The 15196-nt window shown below is 22.8% G+C and overlaps 1 protein-coding gene across 1 annotated transcript; it reads right to left on the bottom strand.

The window, feature by feature from the left end:
* Positions 1-468: 468 nt before the first annotated feature.
* Bm59 (Uncharacterized protein) lies at positions 469-8024 on the bottom strand (the record flags this gene model as incomplete). The annotated part of the gene is made up of 10 exons (XM_043079742.1): positions 469-684; positions 1158-1345; positions 1540-1766; positions 2231-2325; positions 2430-2589; positions 2927-3106; positions 3551-3672; positions 4351-4470; positions 5465-5616; positions 7904-8024. 10 exons carry the CDS (start codon positions 8022-8024, stop codon positions 469-471), a joined length of 1581 nt encoding a protein of 526 aa, XP_042935676.1.
* Between the last annotated feature and the right edge of the window lie 7172 nt (positions 8025-15196).

Raw genomic sequence — 15196 nt, 5'->3', positions numbered from 1 at the left:
GAAAGAAAAATGCAAAAAAATAAAATTCATATTTTGGAATTATACGAACGAATGATTCGAATTTAATGCAACAGACTCACGCACTGATAATAATTTTCAAACAATATATGGAAAATTTTTAAAAACTATTTTGAATAAAAATTTTATTTGAATTAAATGATTCAAAAGATGAAGTAAATATTATTATATCAAAAATTTTTCGCAATAAATGAATCGTCTAATTAACATTTTAAATTAATTATCAAAAAAAAAAAAAGTGTTGAAAAGTGTATTAGTATTAGCTAGGCAATAAAATGGTAAATAATTTTATGAAATTTATCGTAAAGTAGTTATGCTAAAAAAAAAAAAAAAAAAAAAAAAAAAAGATTTCGTCTTTCTTATCTTTATTATTTGAAAGAAAAAATTTAAAAGACTAGAAGATGAATAAGCTTTAAAAGCATTCTTTTTTCTCTTCAAAAAAACAAAATTTCATTTTTTCATTTCATTTAATGGCACACGTTCATCACTTTTCTTATCAATTTTAATCAGTGGTTTAACAGCTCTAATAGTAGTATCCTCATCACCAGGCATTCGATCAGGCATTGGTTTTCCTTTAGTTTCGGGAATAATCCATAGAAATGCCATTACTTCAATCAAAGCAAAAAGACACATTGTAAGATACGGAAGTGGAGGCCATAGTTCACCCTAAATTTGCATAATTTTCAATTTAATTATTAATGAATAAAACTGCAAAAATAATGTTTATTAAATAAGATATCATATTATTATCTAATCAATTTATCAAAACAATTCTACTCATTCAGTTAAATAATTCAATTCTCATTTTCATATCATTATCATATTTAATTAAACCTAAAATTGGTTATCATTTCAACGAAAAAAAAAAAAAAAAGTAATACTATTATACAAATACATTTTTTTTTTTTTTGAGAATTTCATTCAAAATAAAGTTTAATTCATATATAAACTTTTAAATTTCTCCTAAATAATTAACTCATTGGTTTATTTAAATATTTTGACTACTATTTTAGCACTTAATGTATGTTCAACAAAGCTAACTTTTAAGCCTTTTTTTTTTTTTTTTTTTTCATTTTATTACAAAATTCTAAAATTATTTTTAAAAAAAAAAAAATAAAATAAAATAAAATAAAGCATACAATAACAAAAATTTGTGGTGCAATAATATTGCCAATACGATTAAATGTTTGAATAAAGCCAATTTCCTTATTACGTATAGCTGTTGGGAATAGTTCTGATGGTGTGACAGCATTTAATATGTAAATTTGACTACACATTGCTGCTGCTGATAAAGCCGTAATACGAATAATTGTTTGTAAATTAAAACCTAAAAAGAAAAACTTTTTTTTGTAGATAACATTTGTATTATACTTTTTTGTATATATTTAATTTGTATGATAAAAAAAAATTTTTTTGAAATTTTTATTTATATATTTAATCTTTAACTTTTTTTTTTTTACTTTCATATTTAATTTTTATTTGTATATTTAATAAAATATTATTATAAAATAAAAAATATACCAAATAGAATGATCAAAAAGACGAAGCCAAGACTGATAGCAATAAAAAACATCGATAAACCATGTAGAAGACGTCGTCCAGCCCAAATGAATTTAATATCAATAATGGCGCAAATAAGATTAATCGCATAGCGCAATGAGCCAACAATGATGGTGTTCAGATAAATGGAACCGGAAAGTTTTTCCATATTAAAAACTAATCCGTATGAGATGATGCTTGTAATCATCCTGAAAATTAAAAATTAAATCATAAAATAGTTATTTGAATACTTCATTCTAATATTCATTGTATAATTATAATTTGCTAGGAATAGATTTTCATATTTCTTCAATTCATAATCTTATTACAATATTTGAATATGTAACAAAATAAATCAGAGAAGAAATTGTACCAATATTAATTAATATAAAATAAATTTACAACATCAATCAATCAATCAATCAATCAATCAATCATTTAATTTATTCGTTGATTAGATTAATACTGATAAGAGATAATGTTTAAAATCAAATCAAAAATTAATTATCAAATTATAAAATATAAATTTAAGAAAAAAAAAAACTTCATTATGCAAAATATTTGTAATTTTTTTCATGCTTTATTTATTAAGTAAAATAAAATCATTTATAATACATTTCTCTCTTTATCTTTTTTTTTAAAAAAAAATAAAAATAATAAAAATATAACATACAGACTATAAGCAAAAAGAATGCTATATGATGCAAAATTTTTGTTCGAGAATAGATGACAATATGTGTAATTCTTCGTGTTTGATTTTGCAGTTGCCTAAAATTAAACAAAACTTTCAAAAATTTTTTTTTAAATTTCTTCAGCTAAAAATTGTATTAAAAAATTTCTTTAAAAAAAAAAAAAAGAGTCAAATTTTATACCTCTCTTAAACGTTCACGTTCTTTGTCCAACAAAAAATCTAATTCTTGAAGGCGTTCCGAAGTATTCTTATTATCCCATCTACTCATACCAACAAGCGCTTGACGAGCATCATCAATTTTACCCTTCTGAATTAACCATCTTGGACTTTCATATGCAAATCTAAAGAAATTAACAAATTAATGATAATAAAAAATTATCAATAGTAAATAACAAATGATAGTAGTAAATAACAAATAATTAATTAATAATTGATGATTAATTGTAATTAATAGTAATAACAATAATAGCAATAATAAATGTAAATAATAACCAATACAAATTACATGAATAGATATAAATGATAATGTGAAAAAAAAGAAGAAAACTATAATTAGATTATGATAATTTCAAAAATCTTTTTTTTTTTTTTTGATTATCTGTAACAAAAAATACTGATAAGAATTTGAAATTTCAATTTCTTTGCTTTCTTTTTTTTTTTTTTTAAAAAAAAACTTACATTAATAGAATACCCGGAAGAACTGTTAAAAGAGCGACAACACGAGACAGTAAACGCCATTCGCCAGTTAAATATGCTAAACCGGTAAAAATGATATAATTCGGAGAATAGGTAATAACCGTAACCATCCACATACGATGTTTAGCAGGCAAATTTTCCATCATAAATACATAAGAAACACTACAAAAAAAAAAAAAAAAAAAATTCTAAAGATATATTTTTCCGGATATTATTAATTATTTATTTATGGTTCAATTTAGAATGATATGAAATTAGGAAAATTTATTAGCAATATATCTATTCCAAATTTTTTTAATATATTTTAATTTTTCATTTACTTTATTTTCTTTTTTGTAATTAAACTTACTTCTAGTTTTTCTTCAAAAAAAAAAAAAAAAAAAATGATTTAACAATATTCAAATTTTGATATATTCAACAAGAAAAAAAATATTGCAACAATAATATCAAAATGTCGAAAAAAAAAAAAAAAGATTGAATTTAAGACATTTATTATTAATTAAAATTTCTCAAATTTGTTCATTTTAATCGATTGCTATAAAAAGAATTTATGTTTCAATTAAATTTCTTATAAATTTAATTGATAATAAAATGTTTTAGCTTCACCTATGTTTTCCACCGGTGAAAAACATTACAAAAAATCGAGCAGCTGTGAAAGCAACCAAATTATTTATGAATGTTGATGCTAAACCGCTAATAATTAAGCCAATTGTTCCAAATAAAAGAATCTAAAAATGTGACGCAAAATGATTCAATTTGCTTCGTTTTTAACTTATTTATTTATTTGTTTTTTTTTTTTTTTTTATTTTCTTTTTGTATGAATAGATGAGCAAATTGTAAATTATTTTAAATAAATAATTTTCATTGAAATATTTCATATTAATTTGTTATTTGTAAACAAACATTGCTCTTTGTTATAGTGATGATTTTTTGAAAAAAAAAGTTGCTAATGTTTAAGTAATTTTTGAACCAAAATTCACTATTAATTTTATCATAAAACGAACTAATGAATTTGTTAGTTATAAAGTGATCATTTAGTGAAAAATTTCATTTAAAAAAATTAGAATACTTAAATTAATACTATTCAGTATTCTCAGATAACATATAGAGTATATCTTGTGTGTTTATTAGTATAAATAATAATTTTCAAATGTTTGCTAACTGTCAAAAAAAAAAAAAAAAAAATCATTTAAAAAAATTAGAATACTTAAATTATTATTATTATTCAGTATTCTCAGATAACATATAGAGTATATCTTGTGTGTTTATTAGTATAAATAATAATTTTCAAATGTTTGCTAATTATCAAAAAAGAAAGGTTAGATTGCTGTTAACATTAATGACTTTAATGATTATATTAATTTAATAATTAATTCAAAAAATAATTTGAAGGAGGAATAATTCACCGCTCTTCGACCAAACATATCAGAAAGTTGTCCAAATGTCATCGCACCAAACATAATACCAATCATTTGCAACGATATACTCATTTTAACTTTGCTCGCTGAATTACAAAAATAATGAAACTGAAATATTCAAATATTAATTGCATGAATTTCAAAATATCGGAAATATTCAAACTATATTATATTGTAATTTATACTTATTTTGTGCCTTTTCTTTTTATCAAATTTAATTTTTTAATTTTAATCAAATTCAAATTTAATAGTTTTTTCTGCTTTTACCAACAATTGATTACTTTGAGAATAAGAGAGAGAGAGAGAGGGAGAGAGAGAGAAAAGGAGGAAGAGATTAAACTAGTAAAATGTATTGATCAGATATTTAATACTTTTAAGATTTTCTCTCTCAATTTAGTGCTTACTTTTTATTAACTTTTTGCAATATTATTGGAGAGAGAGAGAGAGAGAAAAGGAGGAAGAGATTAAACTAGTAAAATGTACTGATCAGATATTTAATACTTTTAAGATTTTCTCAATTTAGTGCTTACTTTTTATTAATTTTTGCAATATTATTGGAGAGAGAGAGAGGGAGAAAGAGAGGGAAAGAGAGGGAGAGAGAGGGAGAGAGAGAAAAGGAGGAAGAGATTAAACTAGTAAAATCTATTGATCAGATATTTAATACTTTTAAGATTTTCTCTCTCAATTTAGTGCTTACTTTTTATTAACTTTTTGCAATATTATTGGAGAGAGAGAGAGAGGGAGAGAGAGAGAGAAAAGGAGGAAGAGATTAGTAAAATGTATTGATCAGATATTTAATACTTTTAAGATTTTTTCTCTCAATTTAGTGCTTACTTTTTATTAACTTTTGCAATATTATTGGAGAGAGAGAGAGAGAGGGAGAGAGAGAGAGAAAAGGAGGAAGAGATTAAACTAGTAAGATGTATTGATCAGATATTTAATACTTTTAAGATTTTCTCAATTTAGTGCTTACTTTTTATTAATTTTTGCAATATTATTGTTTAGGAAAAAGTAAAAGGAAAAAAATGTTTTAAAAGTACGAACAATGCAAACTTAATTATCAGTTTTTTTTTTTATTCTAATCAAACTAAATATCACTCACTTCATAAGCAACTGATTCAAAATCTGCGCCTAAAATTGGTTCTGAACATTCTCCTGTTGAATTCATATAATTATCGTATTGCTCACATTGTTGTTTTGATGATATACCAGTAAACATATGACCATCGCATCCTTCGATACGTGTTGCAGCACCTAAAATGATAAGAACTGATAAGCAACTGATAAGCGGTAATTTTACTTAAAACAAAGGTATTTGTACAATGAACAGCTTTTAATTTAATAGTAAGATTACACTCTTTTTAAAAGTAATTTTAAAGTTTAATAAATTACAAGCCCTATTATCATTATCTAAAATGATAATGCAAATTAAATTTCTATTATCTTTATGATATAAAAAAAAAATGAAATATCATCGTGTTCTATCAACTAATAATAAAATTCTATTCTTTTCATTGTATGTTAGAATACATATTATAAAAAGCATGCATATAATTTAAATATTTATATATTTAAATATATCTTCAAATTAAAAATGAAAATTAAAATTTTCTCTTACATTTTTTATATATCATGAAAACTTCATTTCATTCCTTTTTTGCAAATGAAACTTTAGTGGTATTTTAGACTTTCATTTAGCAAGAAAATATTGAAAATAAATTCAATAACTTAAACACTCAAATATTTGAAATATTCCAAATTATTTTATTAACACAAAGAAGTATGAGTAAATTATATGATTTGATTATATGATAAGATAAGAATATAAGAAATCAAATACACACATATGTCTAAAAATGCTTATTAATTATTTATTGGCTAACTTTTCTCTAGCTTATCAAATTAAATTTAAAAAATAATACACAAAAATTTGCTAGAGTATATTCATTTTGTATTTATTAGTAGGATCTTTGTTTCTTATATAAACTTAAATTACTATATCTCATAAATTTAAAAAAAAAAAAATGTAAAAAAGATATTAAGACACTTATCAAGACGGTCATTTTATCAGTGAATTAATCACCGAATAAATACAATAACTGAAATGTATGCTAATTAAATAAAGTGAAAAGCGCAAAAAAAAAAAAAAAGATTAACTTAAAGTGAAATAAATAAACAAATAAATAAACTAATTACTAATTTCATTCATTCGTAATCGGAGTACCTATTTCACCTAAATTAATAGATTTGGTGATATAATCTAGTGCATTCTTATCCAAAATGCTATCTAAGTGATAAAAGTGATAAGATAAAGTCACTCATGTGAACCGGTACATTACCACAACAGATAATAATAAAAAAAAAAAAAAAAACATGATCAAGAAATTTAATTAATACTTGTTAAAGTTGTGATAACTTATTTGTGCATGATACTTTCAGTTCCAAATTAATTAATTAAATATTACCAAAGAGATGATGATAGTAATGATTAGAACTTATGAAGAATGATTAGAATGATTAGAACTTTTTTGACATCCTTATCAGTTTGACTGATTAATATGGAATAAAGGTATGCAGGTATATATATATAAGTATTAGTTAAACCACTATTTTGATCAATTGATAAACAACTAACATTGCTGAATAATAATATAAAGTTATTTCCTAATTTTTTTTTCTTTAAATTTTTAATACAAACAGTTACCCTAATTATTATTATTATACTAATAAAAAAAAAATGGTAAATTTCTCAGAGGAAATATCACCAACCATCATTTCTTCATATTTACAAAAAATACAATTTAGATCAAATATTCTTCTACTAGAAATTCTTTATGTCAAAACATTTTTCCAAAAAAAAAAAAAGATTTTCTCGAAAAAGTTTCTCGAATTAAATTGGTATATATTGCACTTAAAAAAAAAATAAGTAAAATTTTTAGAATTTAGATGTTTTAATTTGAAAACGAATATTTGCTAAATTATTTCTAATTATAAATAAATTATTTCTAAATTACATAAATGATGTTCGTTGCAGATTGCAGATTAAATTAGCAACAAAAAAGTAGTTCCAAAGTTTTCTTACTTACAAGTAAAAACGGAAGTAAATTTTTCATTCAATTTATTCATTTATTTCTTTTTTTTTTTTAAATTGACGAAAAAAATTTTTTAGGAAATAAATATTCCAAAAAAATAATTTTTTTCTTTTTGAAAATACTGATACAAGAAAAAAAAAAATGAAAATAAACTAAAAGTTAATCAATAAATGACCTAATCTTTAAAACTATTTATTTCAGAATTAAAAAAAAAAAAAAAAAAAAAAAGAGAGCACTTGCAATATTTATTAAATACAAATGAACAAAAAATGTAAATCTGGAATATTTCAATATGAAATGTTAAATATAAGTAAAATATTAAGAAAATTTTATTTAATAAAATTTAATTATTTAATAAAAACTATAGCAAGAAAAAAGTTTTTCTGTAAAAACTTTTAATAATAAATAAATTTTGAAGAAAAAAGAGTAAAATGAAAATGGAAGCATACCTCCATAAATCATGTAGATAAGATTACTAACTTGTGATACCACCAATAACTCATACAGTAAACAAAGGAAGCCAGTATATTTACCAAACTCGATAAAATCGCCAACATCTTTTCGTCCCATCGTTGAAAATCTAAAATATTATGAATAGGAAAAATTCAATTAGCAAATGTGCTTTCAGTTATATGTGAGCTTAATTAGTAAATCACTTATGTATGTCTAATCAATAAATCACGTATGTGCGCTTAATTAGTAGATCACTTATGTACGTCTAATCAATAAATCACGTATGTGCGCTTAATTAGTAAATAACGTACACGCGCTTAATCAGTAAATTACTTATGTACGTCTAATCAATAAATCACGTATGTGCGCTTAATTAGTAAATAACGTACACGCGCTTAATCAGTAAATCACTTATGTACGTCTAATCAATAAATCACTTATGCACGTCTAATCAATAAATCACGTACACGCGCTTAATCAGTAAATCATATATGTGTTTAATCAATGAATCATACATACGCTTTAGTCCTCAAATCACATACATTTTAAATTATTTAATTAGTTTTTCGTTGTTTCTTTCGTCACGAACAGTTCGTTTTTATCATTTATTATCATTTAATATTTCTTGTCTTATCAATTAGTATATGCTAAACTGTTGCTGATCAAATAAATTATGTAAATATGAAGGAACAAATAAATTAGTCGAAACACATAAGTAAATAAATATATGAAGAAGTAGACAAGTAGATAAAAATTTTAAAAAATCGATTATAAAGTAAATAAAAAAGTGACGAAGTGAAGTGATATGGGTAAAAGAGATAAAGAAAAATAAATCATATAAATGTAAACATGAACGAATAAATAATTAGAAAAACAGAAATAAACAAAAACAAATTAAATTATGAACGTAAAAGAAAATAAAAAAAAATAAATGAACGTATGAATGAAATTTAAATTAATGAAAATTATTCAATTAATATAATACAATTATAAATATTATATATCATTTATTTAATTAGCAATAAATGCTATCTAATTAATATTTAATAAAACAACAAATATTATACAAATATAAACAAATTTTATATCCTTTTAAAATATGAATAACTGTTCATTTATTATTATCTTTACAAAAGTTACAAATTATAAAATAAATGAAATTAACGTAGCAGAAAATGGATTATAATACGAATTGGCAAATATAAAAAGGTAGTATATACTATAGCGATTGTAATTTAGTTATGATTAATCATAGAACTATTGAAATAAATATAGGTCAAAATATAAACACATGAATTAGTCAACAACTGAGAGGAATAAGTTAACCTTGACCTTTCCTATTTCATAAATATGTTTCTCCAATGGCTATCGTTCCTTTTCCTAACTGCGGTGGTCACTATGCCACTATACTACAACAATGTATTCAATCAACCATTATCATTATCATCACTACCAACCATTATCACTATCATTATCATCACTATCAATCATTATCACTATCATTATCGTTATTCTCACTTATCACTCCACTTTTTAAGTAATTAATAAGAGAGAAATTAATGAATAAATACAAATTGTCCTGAATTACATAATAAATACTTCACATGGACGCAAAGAGAACTAGGAAAAGCATTTTTCGATATTGCAGAATGAAATGGAAAATGTGCTTCTACTTTTAATGAAGAGAGAGAGAAATGGAGAGAGAGAGAGAGAGAGGGAGAGAGAGGGTGAGTGAGAGAAAGTATGAGAGAAGGAATAGTAGAAATGATGCAGAAAAGAATCAAAATAGGAAAAGGATAAGAGCAATGGCTAATTGCTTAGATCTCAAATCGATAGCACAATAAGAGCAACACTGATGGACGTGGATCGATCAATTTGACAACTTTGTGAGCACAAATTTAAAATGAAAGAGAGAGAATGGAGGAATGTTAACAAAAAAAGAATGATAAATCGATAGAAATACTTTCTATATGTAACTTTTTTCTTTGAAAATGTAAACTTTTCAGGAATTTTTCAACAATTTAAAATGAGTTTTAAAAATTGATAAAGTGAGAAAATTGAATGTTAATTCAATCGTTTGAGTGAGATGAAATTGTTCAAGATGAAATGACTTTATTGATGATCTTATTGATCACATCACTACTTATTCATTAACAATCTTTTACCATTCTTTTGACCATACCATATTTGATAAACATTTGATAATTATTTTTTAATTGATATTATTATTTTTTAAAAGAATGATATAAAATGGTGAGTAAATATGCAACCACATGCTACCGTGAACTATAACCGCCTGTGACCACGTGTTACAATAGTCACTTGTTGCAATAACGCCACAGTAACCACTTACTGCTGCAAGTTTGTGGCTAACTGTTATCGTAACCACCTACAACCAACTGCTGCTTGTACGGCAGGTGGTCGCAATTGTCACATCAACAGGCGATAGCAGACGGTTAGCAAGGGACAGCAAGTAGTTGCAGCGACAGGTGGTGACAAGTGGTTACAGTGACAAGTGGTAGCAATTGGTTGCAGCGACTTGTAGTGACAAGTGGTTACAGCGATAGGTGGTAGCAAGTGGCTACAGTGATAAGTGGTAGCAAGTGGTTGCAGCGGAAGGTGGTATGAAGTGGCTGCAGTGATAAGTGGTAGCAAGTGGTTGCAGCGGCAGGTGGTAGCAAGTGGTAGCAAGTGGTTGCAGTGGCAAGTGGCAGCAAGTGGTTACAGTAACCAGTGGTAGGCAATTTTACCAATTTTGTGTTTCTTGACATAAGTCGTGCTTTTTAGTAAATATATATATTACGCTGTCATTTAGTTTTGGTCGCTTTTGTTTGTACCACTTAAAAGTTAATTTTTAATTTTGCTTTTTTTTTTTTTAACGACCTTATTTTGGGCTTTTTTTACTTAATTTTTATTACATTTTGCCAAAAATGTATTCAATGAGGTTGGCATGTACTAAATAATAGTAATAGAAAAATGCATGCAATTAGTGAAGCTGGCAAAACGACATGCACAAGGTTAAAGTAATCACAGAAAACATACAAAAACTATAATTAATAAAAAGACATTTGAAAGAGAAAATTAAAATAATTTAATATATAAAAAAACAAAACAAAAAAGCATGCAGAACCAAGATGACCAAAAAATGAGGAAAGTAATAATAAAAAAAAAAAACACGGGCTATGAGAAATAGCAAGGAGATATAGTTTAAAATTAATTTAAAAAGAAGGGAATAAAAAAGTAAAACGAAATAATTTTAGGGAAAACTTCTAAGAATTAAAATTTAATTAATAGGAAGCATGAAATCAGTGAAATTTAGAAAAAATATATAGAAAAGAGATAAACAAGTAATAATATACGAAGTCTAATAAATAAATTTTGATCAAAATATTATCAAAAATTTCGAAAACAAAATCACTAAAGAAATTAGAGTAAAAAAAAAAAAAAACTTCAAATATATGAGTGGTTAACCATAGTAAAAATAGACCTGTTACAGGTAAAACTCTTAACTACTACTGCAAAAATAAATAGGTAAATAAGAAAGGTGAAAAGCAAAAAAAAAACGAAAACAAATGACACTGAAAGCTAAATAAGAAAATAAAAACTATTAAAAAAAAAAAAAACGGAAAACGAAAATTAAATCATAAATGGAACGGATTCTATAGACTGTTTTGTAACTAAATAGAGACAATTTGCATTTAGGTATAAGTTTTTGCAGTAATAGTGAAAAGTCAAGAAGATGTTAAGGACCGCAATGATTCGGATTGATTGTTGTCAAATTTTTAATACTAATTTTAAGTAAATGAGAATATGTTTATTACATAAATGATTGGCTTATAGCTATAATTAAAAATCGGTAAAACTTAAATTTGTAAACAAAAAACAAAAACATCGATGCATAAGTTAGAGCGTATTTAATATTAATTTTAAGTAAATGAGAATATGTTTATTACATAAATGATTGGCTTATAGCTATAATTAAAAAATCGGTAAAACTTAAATTTGTAAACAAAAAACAAAACATCGATGCATAAGTTAGAGCGTATTTAATATTAATTTTAAGTAAATGAGAATATGTTTATTACATAAATGATTGGCTTATAGCTATAATTAAAAAATCAGTAAAACATAAATTTTGTAAACAAAAAAAAAAAAACAAAAACATCGATGCATAAGTTAGAGCGTATTTAATATTAATTTTAAGTAAATGAGAATATGTTTATTACATAAATGATTGGCTTATAGCTATAATTAAAAAATCAGTAAAACATAAATTTTGTAAACAAAAAAAAAAACAAAAACATCGATGCATAAGTTAGAGCGTATTTAATATTAATTTTAAGTAAATGAGAATATGTTTATTACATAAATGATTGGCTTATAGCTATAATTAAAAAATCAGTAAAACATAAATTTTGTAAACAAAAAAAAAAACAAACAAAAACATCGATGCATAAATTAGAGCGTATCGAACAGCAAAACTACAAAAACATCAAACAATATCCCTGCTAAAAGCTTACTCAGTCAATAATACGCCCTATAAGTAGAACAAAAGTATTTTCCAGAAATGTAGTATCATGATAGTATTTGATAATATTTAATTCATGAAATATAGAAGAGAGAGAGAGAGAGAGAGAGGAGAGATGGATGATTAAAAAAAAAAATTCTACTTTGATCTTAATTAGATAATCAAATCTGTTAAAAAAATCATTTTTTAAACATGAGCAATCAATTTTCTTCTTCTTTATTTCAATTTCAAATAATTGATTTATATATTTACATTGTTTTCATTTTAGGTTCAATTTAATGTTAATTATAAATTATACGATTATTTTTTACTAATTCATTGCTAATTCTTTTGATAATAAGTAAAAAAAAAGAAACAAAATGTTTTATTATTTTCAAAATTTTTGCAAATTTCTTAAATTTCAATTATTTTTCATTGTTATTTCTTTTTACAATATAATTTAACACACATAGTATTTAAAAAATTACAAAAAATTTTACAATTACAAAAAAAATTATTATTATTATTATTATTATTATTATTATAGTAATGATATTATCATCTATGAGAAGTAATCCAAAGCATTTGATAGTAACCTAGCAGATTACAATTCAAAGATTTGAACTGAAATTCTTTCAATTAGATCATAAATCAGATCATTAGAGTTACCAGTTAGAGCAGTACTAAGTCTTAGCTAAACTTTATCGTAATAACTTATTCTATGCATAATTTGATAAATGACTTTTATATATTAAAATATATTGTTTATATCTTAAAATTAAGTATTGTAATATCAATAAATGAAACTTGATGAAAGTATTTTAAAGTAATTAATTATATTTAAGTATTTCAAATATATTTAATATAGAACTGATATTCAATTATTTTGATGTGTTTAATAGCATTTCTTTTTTTTTTTTTTTTTTTTACTCAATTAATTTCATTTAAATTTTAGTTAAACATTTAAGATAATTGCAAGAAGATCATTGATGTGTGCTATTATTATTATTATTATTATTATTGTTGTTATTTGTAAAATAGTACTTAAAATAAAAAGCAAATAAGAAAGAATCAGTTTACATTGTTATAAAAATATTTAGTCCAATTAATGATTTATAATTAAATCTTTGATTTAAATGATAAAGAAAAATTATAAATAAAATGATAAATAAAATTAAAAAAAACCTTTTGTTTCTTTCTCTCTTTCTCTCTCCCTCTCTCTCTCATCATTTTTATACTTTGCCTCAGTATCATTCACAAATTTTCCTAACTAATAAACAATATTGAAAGATGGTAAATTGTATTGGAAAATAATGATGATGCATTACTAATTAATTGATATTGAATTTAAAATTAATATAATTTTAATCACTAATGCTATTTTTTAAAATTTATATAAAAATTTCTTTCACATTTTATAGTTTTATTTTTTAAAATTATCAGAAAAGAAAAATTATTTATTATTATTATTATTAGTCGAAGTGAAAATTTTTCAGCAAGAAAAACTATTTTTTTTTTTTTTTGAAATCAATCACAGATATATAAAATTTACAATTAAAAATAAATTTGTTTCAAATTTCAATTTCAAACATTTTCTTGCATTTATGATTTACATTTGATTAAGTTTGAAAAAGAATAAAAATCATTCATTTGCTACTGCGAATTATTTTTTCTTTCTCTAATTATCATTTAATAATGCAAAAATGCTTTGTTACTTAAGCATTAAAGAGAATTAATACTTTTTTTTTTTATTTTTTTAAAAATATTTCAAATCTTCAAAAAAAAAAAAAAAAAAAAAAAAGCAAAGAGTTAGAATTATTGCTATAATTTTTAATATTAGTGAACAAATTGTTTTAAATTTTTAAAAAGGAAAATTTACTTGTGCAACATTTAAAAGAGCTTTTTCTCTACTTTTTCTTTTTTTGAAATTTTTTTGCATTACAGAGAAAAAAAAAAAATTTAATTGATTTATTCTGCAAAAAAAATTTTCATTTTAAAATTTTTTTTTTTTTTGAAAATGGAAAAATTTTTCATTTGTTTGATCAAAAAAAACACTAATGAGTTATATAATGTATTCATTCTTTAATGAAGTTAATCATTAAAATTTGAGTTAACTAAATTATTATTAAACTTTATTTTTTTAGGGATTAAATTTTTAGTCATATAAAATTTCATTTTTTTTTTTTTTTTTTTTTTTTTTTTCAGTAATTTTATTAAATCAGTTGACAAATATTAATTAGATGTTTTTTTGATAACATCTGTTACTAATAGACTAGGCTCGACTATCAAATAAATAACTTAAAAATACTTAGGTAAAATAATTTCAGTATAATTTAATTTTAAACTATCTTCGTCTTAATTTAACTTCCATTTCATTTATACCTAATTATAATTCTCTCTTATGCAACACTCAAATTTCAAATTTAAAATTGAGTATTACAATTGACATTTATATTAAGATTGAAAAAAAAAAAAAAAAGAGAAAAAAATAATTATTTAAACCACAAATTGCTTATTTTTCAAGTAAAAAATGGAAACTTCAGAAAAAAATTGAACGAAAATAAAAATAAAAAAAATATTGAAAGTAAAATTATTGCAAATTTATGAAAATGATTCAAAAAATAAAAACAACAAATTGTTTTTTTCTTTGCTTTTAAAAAATAAAAATTTTTATGGTAAATTGGAAATGGAAGTGTTACTTAAATAATGAACCATTTTATATATTTATATAATTTTAACTCTTAAGTGATATTTTATTACTTTTATTTCTGAAAAAAAAAAA

This window comes from Brugia malayi (assembly GCF_000002995.4).
Source record: "Brugia malayi strain FR3 genome assembly, contig: Bm_v4_Chr3_scaffold_001, whole genome shotgun sequence".
Classification (NCBI taxonomy): domain Eukaryota; kingdom Metazoa; phylum Nematoda; class Chromadorea; order Rhabditida; family Onchocercidae; genus Brugia; species Brugia malayi.
This window is presented reverse-complemented; position numbering and strand designations above follow the sequence as displayed.